Source organism: Rhinoderma darwinii, chromosome 5 (genome assembly GCF_050947455.1).
Source record: "Rhinoderma darwinii isolate aRhiDar2 chromosome 5, aRhiDar2.hap1, whole genome shotgun sequence".
In the NCBI taxonomy this organism is placed as follows: Eukaryota; Metazoa; Chordata; class Amphibia; order Anura; family Rhinodermatidae; genus Rhinoderma; species Rhinoderma darwinii.
In genome coordinates, this window is record NC_134691.1 from 219763847 (window position 1) to 219785956 (window position 22110).

The following is a 22110-nucleotide window of genomic DNA, read 5'->3' on the forward strand; positions in this document are numbered from 1 at the left end:
AGGTGCAGAGTGCGTTCCAACAGGCGGATAAGATTGGGCACCATCAGTGCGACACTGGTCACATTTCTGTGGATTATTATTTATTTACCCCATTATTATACCACTTTATTATGCCCTGATGTACTCTGCCCAGCTTACATATGCCCCCACATTATAAACTGAAATACCAGTATAACTCCCAACAGAACTACTACCAAGCAACATCCAAATGCCAAATGGCGCTCCCTCCCTACTGAACCCTACAGTGCCCCAAATGGCAGTTTACCTCCACATATATGGAACTGCCATGTCCAGGAGTACCCGCTTAACAGTTTATGAGGAATTTGTCTTAAGTGGCACAATCTGGGCACAACATATTGTGCATTAAAAATGGCATATTGTAGCGGTCACAGACCTTTCATCCTGCCGACGTCTTCCTCCCCAGAGATGCAAGCACATGAGGCCGTCCTATCCTGCAGTGACCACTAGGGTGCGTGTGCAAGCTCATTCCCGGCCTTAAAGGGCTAGTGCGCGCACATGTTAAGAATTAACTAATTACTCCCAGATCACCCTGGACTAAAAAAGGGGCTCTGCCCTTTCACTCCTTGCCTGAGCATTGTTTGCATTCCTCCTTTAGTCGTGCAAATGGTTCCATAGTCGTATCATGTTCCTTATGTTCCTGTGCCCTGCTACCTGTATCCCGTGCTGTATTTGTTCCTGTGCCCTCTCTAGTGTTGGAGACGTGGTGTGCCATCTGCTATGCTTGCTGTCTTGCACCACATCTGGTGTCATCTGCCATGCCTGATACCTCCTGCCACGTTTTGCATCACCTGCCGTCTGAGTATCATCTGTGCCCAAGCCGCTGCTACTTTCTGGACTATTACATGTACCCTTGTGATTGGACTTTGTATAGGCTTGGTACACTGTTGCTTGGCCAGCTGCTACACTGCTATTGCGGTGTGGCCTAGTGGGACGGTCGGTTGGCAGACAGGAGAAGAATTCTTCGCTGGGGACACAGCTCCAAACTGGCTGGGCATGCTGGTGTTCGTAAGACTCGAGACCTGATAACTTGTAATTTCTGGTGGCCTATGCTGCCAAAAGATATTGCGAACTTTGTCATTTTCTGCACTGCGTGTGCTTCTAACAAGGTTGCTCACTCCAAGCCTGCCGGTCTGCTCCAACCTCTGCCTGTACCCAATGCTCCCTGCAGCACATTGCGATGGACTTTCTCACAGATCTTCCCCCCTTAGCAGGATGCAATACTGTCTGGGTGGTGGTGGATCGGTTCTTGGAGATGGCACATTATATCCCGCTGACCGGCCTACCTTCTGCTCCTCGAATAGCAAATCTCTTCATTCAGCATATCTTTCGTTTGCATGGCTTGCCCCTTCACATCATGTCTTATCGGGGGGTTCAGTTCACCTCAAAATTCTGGAGAGCCCTCGGTAAACTCCTGGATGGGAAATTGGACTTTTCCTCAGCCTACCACCCCCAGTCCAATGGTCAAGTCGAGAGGATTAACCAGATCATGGAGGAGAATTATCTTTGTCACTTCATTTCCATGCAGCATGATGACTGGGTACAACTTCTTCCATGGGCCGAGTTCTCATACAACAATCACACAAGTGAGTCCACCACTTCCACACCATTCTACATTGTGTACGGTCAACATCCAAGAATCCCTCTTCCTGTTTTGGCTACATCTCAGGTACCCGCAGCTGACTGCATTTGGCGACTTTCTACAAATCTGGCAACAGACCCGGTCCGCTATTCTGCTGGCAGTAGATCCCATTAAGCGAAAAGCGGAAACTAGAAGAAGAGAGCCGCCTCAGTATCTTCCGGGTACCAAAGTCTGGCTATCCTCAAGGAATATCCGTCTGAAGGTGGTTTTGTACAAATTTGCTCCCAGGTTCCTCTGATCTTTTGAGATCCTGCATCAAATTAACCCTGTCACCTATAAGCTTTGGCTTATTCCTACCCTCAAAATCCCCAACTAACATTAAAGTCACTGGACAACGTTGGTGTCTGAATTTTTGTGTTTCTATAGAGGCTGGAAATGGTGGCAGAAGTGAGGGAAAAGATTTATCATTAGGAAACTCTGTAGTCATCAGGAGAAGTCTGTGTCCGATGGAGAAGAAAAGAAAAGAGAACGACTCCCATCAGAGAAGACATCTTGTGAGACACTGGATTTATAGAGTATCTGTCTCCTGTCCTGACATGTCTGTTATAGCAAACTTGTATTCCATGTAAAGTCTTTGTGTAGTCCAGGACTAATGGACAAATGTGTGTTGCCATTCCCATTGTCAAGAGGATCTGTCCCTACACAGCATGATACTGTCAGCGATGGTTGGAGACTGTCTGTATGTAGGGACATAGCCCTTTGACAAGGGGAATCATAACACCCATTAGTCAATGCTTGCACAGAAATGTGGTGTTCACTATAGGCACAGCAGAACGGCGGTGGGAAATGGGGGCCCAAGTTTGGTGAATTGCCCAGGGCCTATGGTCTACTTAAAGAGGCTCTGTCACCACATTATAAGTGCCCTATATTGTACATGATGTGATCGGCGCTGTAATGTAGATGACAGCAGTGTTTTTTATTTAGAAAAACGATCATTTTTGACGGAGTTATGACCTATATTAGCTTTATGCTAATGCGTTTCTTCAGGGGCGTAGCTAGGGGGGGCAGGTGGGGCACGTGCCCCGGGCGCAACTTAGAGGGGGGCGCCAGCACCACTCCCTCCTGCACTATAATTGTACCTGCGTCTATAGGACACAGGTACAATTAGAACCAATCAATGGCCAGGTACGTTCCGTGCCCGTCCATCAATGGCGGATTATCATGGTACATTGTAGTTTTGTCGCGATTTTGCTGCGAATGGTGGCAAAAAATGCGACGAAACTGCATTGTGTATGTCCTGCAAAAGGACCTTTAGACATAAGGTCACATGACCTCATCTCTGAAGTTTTTACTACTGCTTAGAGACCTGCTGGTCACATTACCGCAGGACTCCAGCAGCAGCAGCAGCAGCAGCAAGACTTCACAGAAAAGACTGACTGTAAGTATAAGGGATTGATTTGTTTAATGGGTCTGTATTTAGGGGGACTGTATTTAGGGGTCTAGTGTGGGGGTCTGTATTTAGGGGGTCTGGTGTGGGGTCTGTATTTAGGGGGCCTGGTTTGGGGACTGTATTTAGGAGGTTTGGTTTCTATTAGTTTAAGGGGTCTGTATTTAGGGGGTCTGGTCTGGGGTCTGTGTCAGTTTAAGGGGTTTAGGGTCTGTATATTAAGGGGTCTGTGTTAGTTTAAGTGGTCTGGGGTCTGTATTTTGGGGGGTCTGTTTTAGTTTGAGGTCTGGGGTCGGTATTTAGGGGGTCTGTTTTAGTTTGAGTTCTGGGGTCTGTATTAATTTATAGGGTCTATTTAGGGGGGCTGTTCTAGGGTCTGTATTAGTTTAGTGGTCTTTATTTAAGGGTCTGTATTTAGGGGATCTGATCTGGGGTCTGTATTAGTTTACAGGGTCTATTTAGGGGGCCTGTTCTATGGTCTGTATTAGGTTAGGGGTCTGGTCTGGGGTCTCTATTAGAATAGGGGGTCTGATCTGGGGTATGTATTTAGGGGGTCTGTATTAGTTTGAGGTCTGGTGTCTGTATTTAGGGGGTCTGTATTTGGGGGTGTGGTCTGGGGTCTGTATTAGTTTATGGGGTCTGTATTTAGGGGTCTGTATTCGTTTTGGGGTCTTTATTTAGGGGTCTGTATTAGTTTAGGGGGTCTGGTCTGAGGTCTGTATTAAGGGAGTCAGGTCGGGAGTCATTATTAGTGTAGGGGGTCAGGTCTGGTGTCTGTATTTAGGGGTCCGATCTGAGGTCTGTATTTATTCAGGGTGCTTGTGATGAGGTCTGTATTTGTTTAGGGGGTCTGGTCTGGGGACTGCAATAGTTTAGAAGGTCTGGGGTCTGTATGTATTCTACAATCTAGTCTGTGGTCCAAATTTATTAGTCTGAGTAAAAGGGGTTGTCCGGGCACATCGATAGGCCATCAGTATAAAAAACGGTCTGTGCCCGGACCACCCCTTTAATGTAAAGGGCTGGGCCTTGGTGTCTAAATTTGTGTGTTTCTATAGGGGCTGGAAATGGCTGCAGAAGTGATGGGCAAAGATGTCTCATCAGGAGAAGTCGCGATAACGGTCTGTGTCCGATGGAGAAGAAAAGAAAATGGCTCCCATCAGAGAAGACGTCACTGGATCTATAGGGGTTCTCCTCTCCTGACATGTCTGTTGCAGGTAATTCTTGTATTCTACATATCTCTGTGTACCCAGAGCTAATAGACAAATGCGTGTTACCATTCCCATTGTCAGGGGGACAAGGGGAATCGTAACAACCATTTGTCAATGCTCACACAAAAAGGTGGTGTTCACTATAGACACGGCGGTGGGGAAGGGGGGACCAAGTTTGTGGAACAGCCCAGGGACTATGGTCTACTTAATCCGCCACTGCCGGCCATTCAGCGCCTCTCTACGAGTGAAGCGGCGCGATACTTTGTGCCGCTTGTGTCGTTGAAAGGCGCTGATTGACTGGGAAGCGTTCAACCCCAGGAGACCTGCGCAGAAGAGAGCAGGTCTCCTTTGCTGCCGGACGGCGTGGGAACGGGATTACGGTGAGTTTGAATAGTTTGTTATTTTATCGTAATAAAAAAGTGTGTGGCATTATCTACGGAGGTGGCTTTATCTACAGGGGGGGCTCTACCTACGGGGGGGGGACTTTATCTACCAGGGGGGGCTTTTTCAATGGTGGGGCTCTACCTACAGGGGGGTTATATACTGAGCACTATTCTGGTGTTGTGTATAGAACTATATTGCTTGTAAAATGTTTTTATGCTCGAGTTACATAAAAAGAAATGTGGAAAAGAAATGACACATCGATTGGTAGAGAAAACAAACATGGCGAGGGGCAAGGAGATGTCCGGATGTGCAGCCACATAAACACACTATAACTTTACTGCAGTGTCCTGACAATGAATATACACTACCGTTCAAAAGTTTAGGGTCACTTAGAAATTTCCTTATTTTTGCAAGAAAAGCACAGTTTTTTTAAATGAAGATAACATTAAATTAATCAGAAATACACTCTATACATTGTTAATGTGCTAAATGACTATTCTAGCTGCAAACGTCTGGTTTTTAATGCAATATCTGCATAGTGTAGTGTAGAGACCCATTTCCAGCAACCATCACTCCAGTGTTCTAATGGTACATTGTGTTTGCTAACTGTGTTAGAAGGCTAATGGATGATTAGAAAACACTTGAAAACCCTTGTGCAATTATGTTAGCACCGCTGTAAACAGTTTTGCTGTTTAGAGGAGCTATAAAACTGACCTTCCTTTGAGCTAGTTGAGAATCTGGAGCATTACATTTGTGGGTTCGATTAAACTCTCAAAATGGCTAGAAAAAGAGAGCTTTCATGTGAAACTCGACAGTCTATTCTTGTTCTTAGAAATGAAGGCTATTCCATGCGGGAAATTGCCAAGGAACTGAAGATTTCCTACAACGGTGTGTACTACTCCCTTCAGAGGACAGCACAAACAGGCTCTAACCAGAGTAGAAAGAGAAGTGGGAGGCCCCGCTGCACAACTGAGCAACAAGACAAGTACATTAGAGTCTCTAGTTTGAGAAATAGACGCCTCACAGGTCCTCAACTGGCAGCTTCATTAAATAGTACCCGCAAAACGCCAGTGTCAACGTCTACAGTGAAGAGGCGACTCCGGGATGCTGGCCTTCAGGGCAGAGTGGCAAAGAAAAAGCCATATCTGAGACTGGCTAATAAAAGGAAAAGATTAATATGGGCAAAAGCACACAGACATTGGACAGAGGAAGATTGGAAAAAAGTGTTATGGACAGACAAATCGAAGTTTGAGGTGTTTGGATCACACAGAAGAACATTTGTGAGACGCAGAACAACTGAAAAGATGCTGGAAGAGTGTCTGACACCATCTGTCAAGCATGGTGGAGGTAATGTGATGGTCTGGGGTTGCTTTGGTGCTGGTAAAGGGCGAGATTTGTACAAGGTAAAAGGGATTTTGAATAAGGAAGGCTATCACTCCATTTTGCAACGCCATGCCATATCTGTGGACAGCGCTTGATTGGAGCCAATTTCATCCTACAACAGGACAATGACTCAAAGCACACCTCCAAATTATGCAAGAACTATTTAGGGAAGAAGCAGGCAGCTAGTATTCTATCTGTAATGGAGTGGCCAGCGCAGTCACCAGATCTCAACCCCATAGAGCTGTTGTGAGAGCAGCTTGACCGTATGGTACGCAAGAAGTGGCCATAAAGCCAATCCAACTTGTGGGAGGGCCTTCTGGAAGCATGGGGTGAAATTTCTCCCGATTACCTCAGCAAATTAACAGCTAGAATGCCAAAGGTCTGCAATGCTGTAATTGCTGCAAATGGAGCATTCTTTGACGAAAGCAAAAGTTTGAAGGAGAAAATTATTATTTGAAATAAAAATCATTATTTCTAACCTTGTCAATGTCTTGACTATTTTCTAGTCATTTTGCAACTCATTTGATAAATATAATTGTGAGTTTTCATGGAAAACACAAAATTGTCTGGGTGACCCCAAACTTTTGAACGGTAGTGTACATTACCTCCAGCCAGGACGTGATGTGCATTTAGAATCCTGACACTTGGCTAATATAATCCCGACACTACAGCACAGCAAGCGTAATCTCGCGAGATTACGCTGTAAACTGTCATTTCAAACGAGATTACGCTTGATGTGCTGTAGTGTCGGGATTGTGTTAGCGAAGTGTCAGAATTCTGTATAGACATGACGTCCTGGCTGGTGGTAATTTATATTCATTGTCAGGACACTGCAGTAACGTTATAGTGTGTGTATGTGGCTGCACATAGCGATATAGCTATATTGCTATGTGCTGTGTAAATGAATGTGGAGAAGTGTATGACGCTGATTGGTCAGCGTCATACACTCCTCTGTACAACGCCCACTTGGCCAAAAAGTAAAACACGCCCAGTTGTTCATTAACAAAACTCATTAGCATAAAGCCAATATAGGTCATAACTCCGTCAAAAATTATTGTTTTTCTAAATAAAAAACACTGCTGTAATCTACATTACAGCGCCGATCAGATTATGTACAATATAGGCCACTTATAATGTGGTGACAGAGCCTCTTTAATGCGCCACTGACTACACCCCTTATTTAATGCCTTAAGGGGTGTAGTTTCCAATATGGGGACACTTCTCGGGGGTTTCCACTGTACCCGAAGTAGCTCTGAAAATGCAACATGGCTCCCGAACACCATCTGTATGGGTTGCCGGTCAGTTATCGAGGTGTATCGCAGTGTTTTACTGAAGTGATCAGAAGATCGCAAAGCCAAGTCCCATAGTGGGAGAAAAATAAATAAGCTAATAATCAAATTAGGTTTCTAAAAAAACTTTTTTAACCCCTTGCTGAAATTTGGCACAGGGTTATGGAGCCAGCTCAGCGGGTGTGGGCAGTATGTCACCTCCAACGCTTCACTACAATGGGCAGAATTGGAAATAACTCCAATTCCAGGCGTTTAATAGAGACCGCAGCACCTAAGTTGCTAGAAAGAGGGGATAGCCCCCTCTGACAGCCCACCAACCCCACGCGGCACCATCGCGCGGTGCCGATAGCTGTCATGGGGGCCCAATAAAGGCCCCCAGGTCTGCCATCTTTCTGCCATAGGCAGGGCTTAATAGGTGCCACTAAAAGACACAATATAATGCAATACATAACTATTGTAATATATACCGTATTTTTCGGACTATAAGACGCACCTGATCATAAGACGCACCCAGGTTTTAGACAACAGAAAATAGGAAAAAAATAATGTTAAAAAATAATTTGTTCTGTTTCACCACATTCTGAGAGCCATAACTTTTTTTAACATTTTTTTCATCGATTGAGAGGTGTGAGGGCTTGTTTTAACCCCTTCCCGCCCAATCACGTACAGTTACGTGATTAAAACTGGTGGCTTAACGCCTTTTCACGTAACTGTACGTGATGGAGATAAAGCTGGCTCAGGAGCTGAGCCGGCGACATCACCGCCGGGTGACAACTGTATGTTACAGCTGTCACCCTGAGGTATTGGCCAGGACCGGAGCTAGCATCCGATCCGGCCGATTAACCCCTCAGATGCTGCGTTCAATAGAGATCGCAGCATGTGAGGAGTTTATAGCCACCGGCACCCCAGCAACGTGATCGCTGGGTTGCCGGTGGCTGCAAAGGCGATCGGAGGGCTAATACTTACCTCCCGGTCCGCCAGTAATGGAATCCTCCTATGCCCCGTCGTCGGCGGGGCCCAGGAGGCTTCCGGTACCATCGGCAAGATGGCGCCGGCTCAGCTTCCGGCTCAGAAGCTGAGCCGGCGTCATCAGCAGTGTGTGTCCGCTGTATGTTACAGCAGACACCCCGATCTATCGTCAGGAACCTGAGCTAGCTCCGATTCCTGGCATTAACCCCTTCGATGCAGCGATCCATCGTGATCGCTGCATCCTAGAAGTTTGTAGCAAATCGGCAGCCTTACCATGCGATGGTAAGGCTGGCGACTGCTACTATGGCAACAGGAGCCCTAACAATGACCTCCTGTCTGCCATTACGTAAGCTAATTAGGCCCCGCCCAGAGGCAGAGCCTGATCGGCTTGCGGGGGGTGAACAACTGACAGTTCCAATACATCGCACTACATAGGTAGTGCAATGTATTAGAACATCAAACAAACAGTTGGACCTTCAAGTCCCCTACTGGGACTAAAAAAAAGTGTAAAAAAAGTAAAAATAAAAGTTGTAAAACATACAATAAAAGTTTCAAATAATAAAATAAAACACAATCGCCCTTTTTTCCTTATCAAGTCATTTATTATTGAAAAAAAATAATAAAGCCATACATATTTGGTATCGCTGCGACCGTAACGACCTGAACTATAAAAATATTATGTTAATAAATGCCTTGAGGGGTGCAGTTTCCAAAATGGGGTCACTTCTCAGGGGTTTCTTTTATTATTTCACATCAAAGCCTCTGCAATTGTGAACCAATACTTTATATGTCACCAAATTAGGCCTCAATTTTACATGGTACTCTTTCACTCCTGAGCCCTGTCGAATGTCCAGTCAAAAGATTAGGGCCACACGTAGGGTGTTTCTAAAACCGGGAAACACTGCATAATAATTGAGAGCTGTCTTGTTATGGTGGCACAAGCTGGGCACCACATATTGGCTTATCTAAGGAAAAATTCCCATTTTCACTCTCCCACATCGTGTGCACACGAATTTCTGCAAAACACCTGTGGGGTTAACATGCTCACTACACCCCTAGGTGAATACCTTGAGGGTGTTGTTTCCAAAATGGGGTCACTTCTGGGGGGATCCACTGTTTTGGTCCCACAGGGACTTTGCAAATGCAACATAGTGACCAGAAACCAAATGCAGCAAAATCTGTACACCAAAAGCAAATGGCGCTCCTTCCCTTCTGAGCCCTGCCGTGTGCCCAAACAGCAGTTTATGACCACGTGTGGGGTATTGCCGTACTCCAGAGAAGTTGCTTTACAAATGTTAGGGTTCTTTTTTTCCTTTATTTGTTGAGAAAATTTAAAATTTGGAGCTAAAGTTACGTCTTATTGAAGAAAAATTATTTTTTTTATTTTCACTGCCCAATTCTAATAAAATCTATGAAACACCTGTGGGGTCAAAATGCTCACTACACCCCTAGATGGATTCCTCAAGGGGTGTAGTTTTCTCTTTTTTGGCGTTTTCAATGTTTTGGTCCCTTAGGGGCTTTGCAAATGCGACATGGCCTCCGCAAACCATTCCTGCTAAATTTGAGCTCCAAAAGCCAAATGGCGCTCTTTTCCTTTTAAGCCCTGCTGTGTTTCCAAACAGCCATTTATTACCACATGTGGGGTATTGTTTTACTCGGGAGAAATTGCTTTACAAATGTTGTGGTGCTTTTTCTACTTTAGTCCTTGTGGAAATTAGAAAAAATTAGCTAAACCTACATTTTCTTTGAAAGAATGTAGATTTTCATTTTCACGGCCTACTTCCAATAATTTCTGCAAAAAACCTGTGGGATCAAAATGCTCACTATACCCCTAGATAATTTCCTCAAGGGGTGTCGTTTCCCAAATGGGGTCACTTTTGGTGGATTTCCACTATTTTGGCACCGAAAGAGCCCTGCAAACCTGACATGGTGCCTAAAATATTTTCTAATAAAAAGGAGGCCCAAAATCCACTATGTGCTCCTTTGCTTCTGAGGCCGGTGCTTCAGTACATTACCACACTAGGGCCACATGTCGGATATTTCTAAAAACTGCAAAATCTGGGCAATAAATATTGAGTTGCATTTCTCTGATAAAAACTTCTGTGTTACAAAAAAAATAGATTAAAAATGAATTTCTGCAAAAAAAAAAGGAAACTTGAAACTTTCACCTCTACGTTGATTTAATTCCTGTGAAACGTTTAAAGGGTTAAGAAACTTTCTAAATGCTGTTTTGAATACTTTGAGGGGTGAAGATTTTAAAATGGGGTGACTTTTTGGCGGTTTCTAATATATAAGGCCCTGAAAGCTGCTTCACAACTGAACTGGCCTCTGTAAAAATACCCTTTTGAAATTTTCTTGAAAATTTGAGAAATTGCTGCTAAAGTTCTAAGCCTTGTGACGTCATAGAAAAATAAAAGGACGTTCAAAAAACAATGCCAATCTAAAGTAGACATGTGGGGGATGTTAATTAGCAACAATTTTGGGTGGTATAACTATCTGTCTTACAAGCAGATACATATAAATTTAGAAAAATGCAAATTTTTGCAATTTTTCACAAAATTTTGGTGTTTTTCACTGATAAATATTGAATTTATCGACCAAATTTTTCCACTATCATAAAGTCCAATGTCTCACGAGAAAACAATCTCTGAATCGCTTTGATAGGTAAAAGCATTCCGGAGTTATTACCACATAAAGTGAAATATGTCAGATTTGAAAAAATGGGTCTGGTCCTGAAGGCCAAAATGAGCTTGGTCCTGAAGGGGTTAAGCTGTAGCTTTATTGACACCATTATTTGGTGCATACGATTTTTTTTCTCACTTTTTTTTTTCATTTTTTTAAGCGCTAAGTTGACCAAATAACGATTCTGCTGTTTTAAAAAAATTTTTTACGCTGTTCACCGTGCGCATTAAACAATGCTATATTGTAATAGTTCTGACATATACGGACGCAGCGATACCAAATTATTTTCTTTTTAACAATGTGCTTGAGGAAAAATGGGAAAAGGTTTATTTAACCGTTTCTGTTTTTTAACACATTTATTAATTCTCCTGGGGGACTTGAACCAGCGGCTACTTGGTTACATGTGGAGTTACTGAAACAGCATAACTCGAAGAGCTATGCTGTTTCCGTAACTCCCATAGTAGTGACTGTCAGTTACGGAAGTAGCGTAGCATGGGGGTTACGCTGTTTCTTAACTACTATTCAGTTCTATGGGAGTTACGGAAACAACGTAGCTCAGCGAGTTACGTTGTTTCAGTTACTCCACATGTAATCAATTGGCCGGGAAAGCACAGAAAGAGATAGGTGGGACCCGCATCTATCTGACATTTATGATATATCCTGTGGATATGTCATAAATGTCCTTCATGGAAAAACCCCTATAAATGCTGCAGTTGCTATTGACCGCGCCATTTAACTAGTTAAAGGGGTTTGCCATAAAACACATGTAGCCCCTATACACAGGATAGGGGCTATATGTGGGATCGCCGGGGGTCCGACCGCTGGGACCCCCAGCAATAAGGAGAACAGGGGACCGAAAGTCACCCAGAGCGCTACATTAGAATCTTGGACTTCTGGGTTCTGTGTCCGGCTTATTTGTTCGGCAGCTCCATAGAAATCAATCGAGAGCCACTCACACATGCGCAGAAGAATCGGGTTCATCTCTATGGAGCTGCCAGACACAGAACGCGGAAGTCAAAGCTTCTCATGTTACGCACTTGGTGATTTTCGGTTCCTCTTCTCCTTATCTCTGGGGGTCCGACCCCCAGCGATCACACATGTATCCTGTGGATAGGGGATACATGTGTTTTATGGCACAAACCATTTAAACGGCCAGGAACAGTGAAATTGCTGTTCCTGGCCGCTAGAGCAGCGTGTCAGCTGTAAAACACAGCTGACACCTGCAGTGTATAGAACGGGCTCCATACATCAACCCCCCCCTCCGCCCCATGAAGTGCAGACACATTATGTATCGGGAAGGGGTTAAGTAAAAAAGCGGACCCGGGCCCCTGACTGCGGACTATAAGACGCAGGGACTTTTTAGCAAGATTTATTCTTGCTAAAAACTGCCTCTTATAGTCCGAAAAATATGGTAGTTTAATGGGACTACCAGTAATAAAAAGAAAACCTGTTAAAAAAAACAACCTTTTTCCCATTTTCCCAAAAAGCAATGTAAAAAATAAACATAATTTGCATCTGCAAAAGTCCAAACTGCTACAATATATCATTATTTAAGATACATGGTAAAAATCAAATAAAAAATGCCTGAATTTCTGTTTTTTGGTCACCTCGTCTCCCACGAAAATGGAATAAAAAGTGATCAAAAAGCTTAATGTACTTCAAAATAATACCAAAATAAAATGGTATAAAAGCTACAACTCACCCTGCAAAAAATAAGCACTCACACCGCTTAATTGCCGTAACAATAAAAAAGTTATGGCTCTCAGAATATAGTGACACAAAACTAGTTTTTTTTAACAATTATTTTTTTCTTTGTAAGAGTGGTAAAACATTAAAAAAAACATATAAATTTTGTATCTCTGTAATTGTATTGACCCGCAGAATAAAGTTAACATGTCATTATTAACCACATGGTGAACACCGTAAAAATTAAACCCAATAAACAATGGACATTTTTTTCCCTTTACAACCCACAAATAATTTTTTCCAGTTTCCCAGTACATAATATGGTACAATATATGGTGCCATTTAACTACAACTCATCCGGCAAAAAACAAGCCAACATATGGCTATATAGGCAGAAATATAAAGAAGTTATGACTTTTGGTTTATGGTTTTGTTTCTATTGCCTGATTTTTCTTTATTGTTGTGATTTGTACTTGGACAATATCTTGCCCTGTGTGTTATTAGTTTGTGACAATTAATAAATAGAGAATTTTAAAAAAAAAGGCCTCATGCACACGAACGTAGTGGTGTGCACGGGCCGTGATTTGAGGCTCGGACGGCCGCAGAGTGTCACCCGCGGCTGCCCTCAAATCAAGGGCCGTGCACATTGCCGTATGCATTCATTTCAACTACCTGGAACGCAAAATTCGGCTGTAATATGTCCTATCTTTTTGCGGTCCAGGCTCCCAGGCAATGCACGGACCGTGGAAAACACGGTCGTGTGCATGGGCCCATTGAAATGAATGGGGCCACAATTCACCTGCAGATTTGCGGGTAAATTGCGGCCGCAAAAATACGTTCGTGTGCATGGGGCCTAAGAATCTCACATTTGTAAGTATATTAGAAATGACAGTAATGCAATTCAAAATAATCTCGGCATTTGGTGTTTATTGTGCTTGTAGAGTTCCGTTGCAATGGGTTTTGTATTCTCATCAGGGGCGTAACTAGGAAAGACTGGGCCCCATAGCAAACTTTTGACTGGGGCCCCCCTCCCCTGGGTATCACACAACCCCCCCTTGTAGATAGTATCTCCCTATAGATTCCGCCACACAGTGCCCCCTATAAATAGCACCATACAGCCCCCTTTAGATAGCGCCATACACAGCCCCCTGTAGATAACGCCTTACAAACCCCTTGTAGATAACGCCATACAACCCCTGAAGATAACGCCATACAACCCCCCCTGTAAGTGGGGATACATGTGTGATCGCTGGCAGCGATAAGGTGAACGGGGGACCGAAAGTCCCCCGAAGTTCTCCATGAGAAACCTCGGACTTCCGGGGTCTGTGCAGTTCAATAAAAGTGAAAGGAGCGCTGGTCACGCATGCGCGACAAGTGCACAATTAATTTCTATGGAGTTGCCGACAGACCCCGGAAGTCCGAGGTTTGTCATGGAGAACTTCGGGGGACTTTCGGTCCCCCGTTCTCCTTATCACTGGGCGTTCCAGCGATCCCACATGTATCCCCTATCCTGTGGATAGGGGATGCATGTCTTTTGTAGGAACAACCCCTTCAGTGGCGTCGCACTGTAGCAGCCATAGCAGCTGCTAGTGGAGCCTCCGGCCATGGGGTGGCTCGTGCCGGCTGGTGGCACGGACCCCCTCATGCTGTGGGCCCAGTAGCAGCCGCTACGGCTGCTACAGCGGTAGTTACGCCACTGATTCTTATGCAGCTTTGTCGATGGAAAAATAAAAAGTTGTGGCTCTCGGAATGTGACAAAAAAAAAAAACTGCTATGTTCTAAAGGCCAAAATATGCAGCATCCTGAAGGAGGTACAGATGGCTCCACTCGTTCCGCAAAAAAACAATCCCTCAAAAAACGAATTTACTGAAAGAATAAAGTTATGGCTGTTGGAATGCAGTGTCATAACGTTATAAGATGGGAATAACCCTTTATTGGTGCCTAATTAAAGAAATTTCTCTGTAGGAAAAACTGAAACTGCATAAAACAGTTACAAATATATATATTTTTTTGGTGGCAACTATCACGCTGTCGTTTTAATAAATACAAGCCGCAGTACGGTGAAGGAACAAGCCACTTCTTATTTTAGCACAAGAGGGCGCACTTTTTATTTTCTTCACGTATAAATTACTTTCTTCTCTTTATTTCCCGACAGTCTAGGCGGCGGCCATCTTAGTGTAGCCCAGTGTCAGTTTGCAGAGTTCGGAATCATGGCGGCCCCGGAGTCGCATTTGCCTTTTCATTGTGGCCTCTTATGAATGAAAGATAAGATCTGTGGTGGTGGGACATGTTATATGAGGATCACAACATCCGGGTGAGTAGTGTGTGGACGGCACTATACGTATCGCGTTGTAATAATCTCTGTTCAGCGGTTTACTGTATATATGCGATCTTTTTAGCTGCATTTACAGCTCTACTACATATGGAGAGTGCAGTGGAAGTGACCATTACCTTCATATTATGAGTAATAGCCCCTTTTAAAGTGATACATTCAGGCATTTTGAGGTATTAACTATTGGTTCCCTGACTGTACCACTGTCTGATTTTATTTGAAAAGTTCCCAGGGACCAGCTAATTTCCGAGTGTCCTGTAGCAGTGATAATTTATAAATAAAATGACTACGGAGTGTTACTAGTTGGGGGAGGGCGTTATCCCTACAGTGAGACACTATCCAATCATTGCTGTCAGACTGTGTAGGGACACACCCCTAAGGGAATGGTAACACCCAGTTGTCAATTTATTCATTAATTTCTAGGAGGAATAGCAGAGGAACGGCACAATGCGGGGTTCTAAGTAAAATGTGCTCCAGAATTGTTATTTCATGGGGCATACAAGTAATTACTAAAATAGACATCAGGAGAGGTGACAGGTCCTCTCTAAGTTGTAGCTGAACATGTGTGGGTTTTTTTTCCTCTATAAAAAAGGGTTTTAACACCCTTTCCGTTTCTGGAACTGAAGCTGTCGCGATAATATGCTGATATTACCGGAGGAAGCCGCGCGTGGCCGTTGCAGGGAAATATGTAGTAATACTTGCCACCCATTCAAATAAAGGGGTGGCCAGGTAATACATGGTGGCGGCTGGTATCCCATACCTTGTGTAATTAAACAGTGACATTTCGTTACGTCACATCTCCGGCTCTAAGACACCAGCCTTGTCATATGATAGAGATACAAGCGGTATTGCAGAGAATGAATATGAATGGTGAATACATTAGGAAGGTTTTTTTTTCCATTTTTGTTTTATAACACCTCAAGTTCTGGACAACTGCTGTAGTCATCATTGTCTGGCTCTATCCTCAAACGCTTTAATGCAATAACTGATAATAAGCCCTGCCTTAGTGGTGTACATTATATATATATATATATATATATATATATATATATATATATATATATATATATATGATACCCTAAATTTGCTATATACAAGTGGATGCACCAGCCGGAACTTCCATTCTGGGAGCTAGCAAGCCTGTGCCGTGTGTAACTATGTGTCTCTCTCTCTTTGATTGGTTGAGATAGATCACTTGGCTAGCTCACCGTTCTTGTAAATTACTCAGTGATCCATTTAGGTGACTCCTCCTAGCCAATTAGCAAACCGGATGGGTTGTTTTATATGCAGCACACAACTCCTGACAGGATTTATCAATGGAGAAAAACCATGGGGAATATGGCGTGTTGAGGTTTTAAAGGGAATGTGTCGCTAGAAAAATATTTTTTTTTTTTTTAGTTAAACTGTTAGTATATAAAGGATTACACATTGTTCTAATTTTTTTAATATTTTCACAAGTCAGGAAATATTATAAATTAGATTCTAATTTATAACATTTCCATGTGCTGGTCACTAGAGCGAGCAATTCCCAAAATTGCAGCATGGTCACTGTGGTAAAGCAACCTCATTGCTTTATGCTGCAAAATTGGAGAAGACACACTCGCTCCAGTGTCCTCACACAATCCCCCCTCCTTTATCCTGGCTAGTTCCAGGAGAAAGGAGGGGGTTGAATGTTCAAACCTCCTACACTGTTTGCGGCCATTTTTTTAGCGAATGCACAGTGTAGGAGGATTAGATACAGTGGTAATCACAGTATAACACGAACATACACACACATAACTTACCTGCTCCTGCCGCTGCCGCCACTCCGTCCGCTCCTAGTCCTTGCTTCTGAACATATGTACAGAAGCCGCGACCGGAAGTCGTCATCTTACTGTCCGGCCGCGGCTTCCGGTCCACATGAAAATGGCGCCGGATGTCGCTCTGCCGAAGACCTTCCTTTTGGACTGTGTGGGAGCGGCGCATGCGCCGTTCCCACACAGACGGTGTACACTATAGTGAATGGAACGGCTCCCGTTCACATTCTCTATGGGGATGTGTGTGCCGTATTCCATCTCTGTATGTGTCGTTAAACGACACATACAGAGATGAAAAAAATGGCAGCCCCCATAGAGAGTAAAAGAGAGAAAAAAGTACAACACAAGAACACAAATAAATAAAATTTACTTTAATGACATAATAAAAGCAATAACATATAAAAAAAAATTTTTTCGTGACACCTTCCTTTTAACAAAACTACAGCATGACCTAAAACCGTTCATTGTTTGGTGTATTGTGTTAAATGGTTTTCCTTGTACTGAAACTTGACCGTAAAATACCACAGTGCTCAAAATGCTGCGTGTGACTAGACCCTAATAATCTCATTGCTTACGTCTAAGTAATGTGGTTGCGTTACAGGGAGTATAGAAATGTCCCATAGAAGGAAAGAAGATCGAAGTCACAGGAGTGAAGAGGATGAGCCTGTGACTCCAGGGAGCAGTAGTGGCAGTCATAGAAAGAGGAGGAGAAGCAGCAGTGGTAGTCACCATACGTCACAGGAGATACAGAAGATCAAGCATGTTGAGATCTTGTAAGTACATGGCAACTGCTACCAGATTTTCATTCAGCACAGCTCTAGATGGTGACTAAAGTAGCCCCTAAATGTTTAGACAGGAGACAAAGGCATCCAGGAGATGTTTTGTTTTTTTTTTTTTTTTTAGCTTGGAGCCCTGATACATGGATATAGATTGAACCCCTTTTTGCCCCTGCACTATAATAGTATGTCCCGGAGAGCGGGTCTTTCCAGCAAACCGCCATATTTTTGCGACACAGTGATCAAGCGGCCACAGGAGCTGTGCTCACGCCATCGCTTGCGATTGCTGGGTGTATTATATAGCCAAGACCCTGCTCGATAGCGACCATAGGACGTATGTGGTTTTAAAAAGTAAGGGGTCTTCCTCTGTATTAGCCACTGGTTGCCAATAAGTTGCCATGGCAGCTGGGGGCCTCAATATGGTTTTAAGTCCCATAAGAGCCCTAAATAAAAAGTAAATAAGGTTTGTAAGACAAAAAATAATCCGTAGGCCCTGTTCACATGGAGGTTTTTGCGGGCAGAAAAAATCTGCCTCCGAATTCCTTCAGGAATTTTGTTGCAGATTTTGAACTGCCTGCGCTTTTTTTCTGCGTTTTTTTGCCTGCGGCCATTGAAACTAATGCAGGGATTACAGGCAAAAAAATGATCGGTCTTCTTAAAAGAGTAATCAAAAAGTCATATGTACCTAACAGTGGTAACAAATTGAAACTAAAACTGCCACAAAAAATGAGTCCTCATAAAGCAGTCAACGGTAAAAAAAAAAAAAAAACTATGTCTCAGAATGTGGTGACACAAAAAAAAGTATTACAAATAAAAATGTATTTATTGTGCAAAAGTAGCAAAATATAAAAAAAATGTTGTCGCCTTAATTGTAACGACCTGGAGAACAAAGTTAACATGTCATTAATACCGCACGGTGAACGCCCGTAAAGCGTAAACTCAAGAAACAATGGCGACATTTTTTATTTTTTTTCCATTATGCACCCAAAACATTTATGAAAATCATAGAATACATTGCACCGTTCCTCCTGTTATTCCTCCTAAAAACGTATGAATAAATTGACAATTGTGCTACCGTTCCTTTTGTTAAAGTGGTGTGTCCCTACAGTCTCTCTCTGTCAGCGCTGATTGGACAGTGTCAGTATGTGTAGAAAAACAATCTGTTCACACCCAGTTGTCAATTTATACATACATTTCTAGAAGGAATAATAGAGGAACGGTACAACAGAGGGTTCTAAGAAAAGATGCTGCTAAAGTTATATTTTTTAATTTATATTACCTGTCTTGCCATTCTGGAGATATCACGCCAATCAGCTGCGGAAAGAGTCAGCGCTGACTATCACCCCCCCCCCCCCTGCCCTTTCCATGGCCAGGTACGCCCCACTGACAGTACACGGGCTAATATATATATCGGGTGCCAATAATAACGGCACCGATATCTCCAGAACGGCGAAGGCTAGACAGATAATTCAAAGTGCCCCAAGTGCAACAGCGCCTATAACATGTTTCACTCAGCTGCACATGTATGGGGTAGTGAAAGGTTCTCTTTAAAGGCTAAGTACACATTTTTTTCTTTTAAATCTATGTTTTAGGTGCTTACAAACAGTTTTTTTGAATGAACTTTTATTAAAAATGTAAATGTGATCGTAATTATGGTGATCCTGTATGTTAGCCAAGCTGTCCGTTTACTTCACTGATAGATTCGGCTGATAGCGATAGATAAAGCTTCTATGCATAGAGGATACATAAAAGCTCTATCATTAAAACAAAACATTTCTTTAAAGAGGCTCTGTCACCAGATTTTGCAACCCCTATCTGCTATTGCATCAGATCGGCGCTGCAATGTAGATAAGAGTAACGTTTTATTTTTAAAAAAAACGAGCATTTTTGGCCAAGTTATGCCCATTTTTGTATTTATGCAAATGAGGCTTGCAAAAGTCCAAGTGGGTGTGTTTAAAAGTAAAAGTCCAACTGGGCGTGTATTATGTGCGTACATCGGGGCGTTTTTACAACTTTTACTAGCACCAGAGGCTACAGTTGATTCTGCAGCAGCATCAGCCTTTGCAGGTAAGTAGCTACATCGACTTACCTGCTAACGCCGATGCTGCTGCAGAATCATCTGTAGCCTCTGGTGCCGGTGTCCTCGCTCGTCTGACACGATGCAGGACCTGGGGAAGTGACGTCACAGCGTGATCTGCCAGAAGCTGGGCGTTCTGAAGAGAAGTGGATGATACTTCTATACACAACGCCCAGCTAGTAAAAGTAGTAAACACGCCCCGATGTACGCACATAATACACGCCCAGTTGTACTTTTACTTTAAACACGCCCAGTTGTACTTTTGCAAGCCTCATTTGCATAAATACAAAAATGGTCATAACTTGGCCAAAAATGCTCGTTTTTAAAAAATAAAAACGTTACTGTAATCTACATTGCAGCGCCGATCTGCTGCAATAGCAGATAGGGGTTGCAAAATCTGGTGACAGAGCCTCTTTAAAATGAAAGTCAATTCAAGATCTACAATAAAAAAAGTTAAATTTTCGGGAGGATTTTTTCAAATTTTAATGTGACTGCTAGGGGGTTAAATGAGCATACAGGATATATATAATGGTGGGACAGAAACGTTGCATCACTATGTTGACTGAATAAAACCACGTTTACCTTTACCATTGGAGTTCTGCAGGATTTCTTCTTAATTTATATATATGTATTTAGTGGTTTAGGTGGCATTGGTGTCTTATGTGTTGCATGTATGTGGGGTTGACTGCCTTAATTTTTTGTTCTTGCACTCCTCCCATTTTGCCCTGAGTGATTTTAATTATGTTTAGTCCCAGTCCTGGGTGTATGTGCAGCGTAGGGACCCACCTTATAGAGGAAGCCTTGTCGTGACAGGTGGGTTCACACAATTTGATAAAAATGTGCGCTAAGAAACTATTATAAGTAGATTCAGCAGCAATGCATATTTATTTATATTTAGGTGGCATTGGTGTTCGCAGTGTGCTGTTGCCATTTTCTTGTGTGTGTGTGTGTGTGTGTGTGTGTGTATATATATTTATATATATATATATATATATATATATATATACATATATATAACAATCTATTTTTATTGTAGACATACAGCACTGTTCAAAATGTTTAGGCAGTTGTGGAAAAATGCTGCAGAGTAAGGGTATGTTCACACGAGGGCGTCCGTAACGGCTGAAATTTCAGCCTGAAAACATCCCCGTAATTTCAGCTGTAACGGCATGTGCAGGCGCTTGAACGCCGCGTCCATTACGGACGTAATTGGCGCTGCTATTCATTGGAGTCAATGAATAACGGCTCCAATTACGGCCAAAGAAGTGACAGGTCACTTCTTTGACGCGGGCGTCTATTTACGCACCGTCATTTGACAGCGGCGCGTAAATTACGCCTCGTGTGAACAGACAAACGTCTGCCCATTGCTTTCAATGAGCAGATGTTTGTCAGCGCTATTGAGGCGCTATTTTCGGACGTAATTCGGGGCAAAAACGCCCGAATTACGTCCGTAAATAGGCCGTGTGAACATACCCTAAGAGTGCTTTAACCCCTTCCCGACATTTGACGTACATGTACGTCATGGAAAGCATTGACTTCCCGCAAAATGCCGTACATGTACGTAAAATGTTTGGCACCGGCTCAGAAGCTGAGTCGGTGCCATCATCGTCGGATCTCAGCTGTATCTTACAGCTGACATCCGACTGTAACGGCGGGGACCGAAATTAGCTTCGATCCCCGCCATTAACCCGTTAAGTGCAGCGCTCAAACGCGATCGCTGCACTTAAGGTGTTTGCAGCTCATCGGAGCCCCAGCAATGAAATTGCCGGGGTTCCGGTGGCTGCAATGGCAACCGGAGGCCTAATACTGGCCTCCCGGTCTGCCTAGCACCGAAGCCGGTCAAGATCCGCCCGGCGGCGGAGCCTGATCGGCTTCCGTAGCTGCCGGCAAGATGGCGCCGGGTCAGGAGCTGATCCTGCGTCATCAGCGGTGAAAGTCAGCTGTACTGTACAGCTGACATCCACCTGTAACGGCAGGAACCGGAGCTAGCTCCGATCCCTGCCATTAACCCCTTCGATGCAGCAATCGAAAGCGATTGCTGCATCGTAGCGGTTACTAGCAGATCGCCAGCCCTGATAGGCAATCGGGACTGGCGACTGCTGTTATGGCAACAGGAGACACAATGGTCTCCTGCTCTGCCATTACGGAAGCCGATTTAGGCCCCGCCGGGAGGCGAAGCCTAATCGGCTTGCTGTCAGTGAATGACTGACAGATCTAATACATTGCACTACATAGGTAGTGCAATGTATTAGAAAAAAAAAAAATCTGACCGTTGGACCTTCAAGTCCCCTAGATGGACTTGAGAAAAAGTGTAAAAAAAGTATAAAAAAGTGTAAAAAAAAGTGCAAAAAATAAAAGTTTGAAAACAATAAAAGTTTCAAGTAATCAAATAAAACACAATCCCCCTTTTACTCTTATCAAGTCCATTGTTATTGAAAAATAATAATAAACCATATGTTTTTGGTATCGCCGCGACCGTAA

The 22110-nt window shown here is 43.4% G+C and overlaps 1 protein-coding gene across 4 annotated transcripts in view; it reads left to right on the forward strand.

Annotated features, from left to right (window-relative positions):
• RP9 (RP9 pre-mRNA splicing factor) overlaps nucleotides 1–22110 on the forward strand; it is a 79423-nt gene that overhangs the window by 27116 nt on the left and 30197 nt on the right. Inside the window, exons 2-3 of one of the 4 annotated variants that reach the window (XM_075826946.1) lie at nucleotides 14804–14962; nucleotides 17378–17549. In XM_075826946.1, coding sequence (XP_075683061.1) covers nucleotides 17389–17549 — 161 coding nt within the window. In that variant the 5' untranslated portion in view covers nucleotides 14804–14962; nucleotides 17378–17388. The other 3 variants (XM_075826947.1, XM_075826945.1, XM_075826948.1) reach the window with 3 other exon arrangements.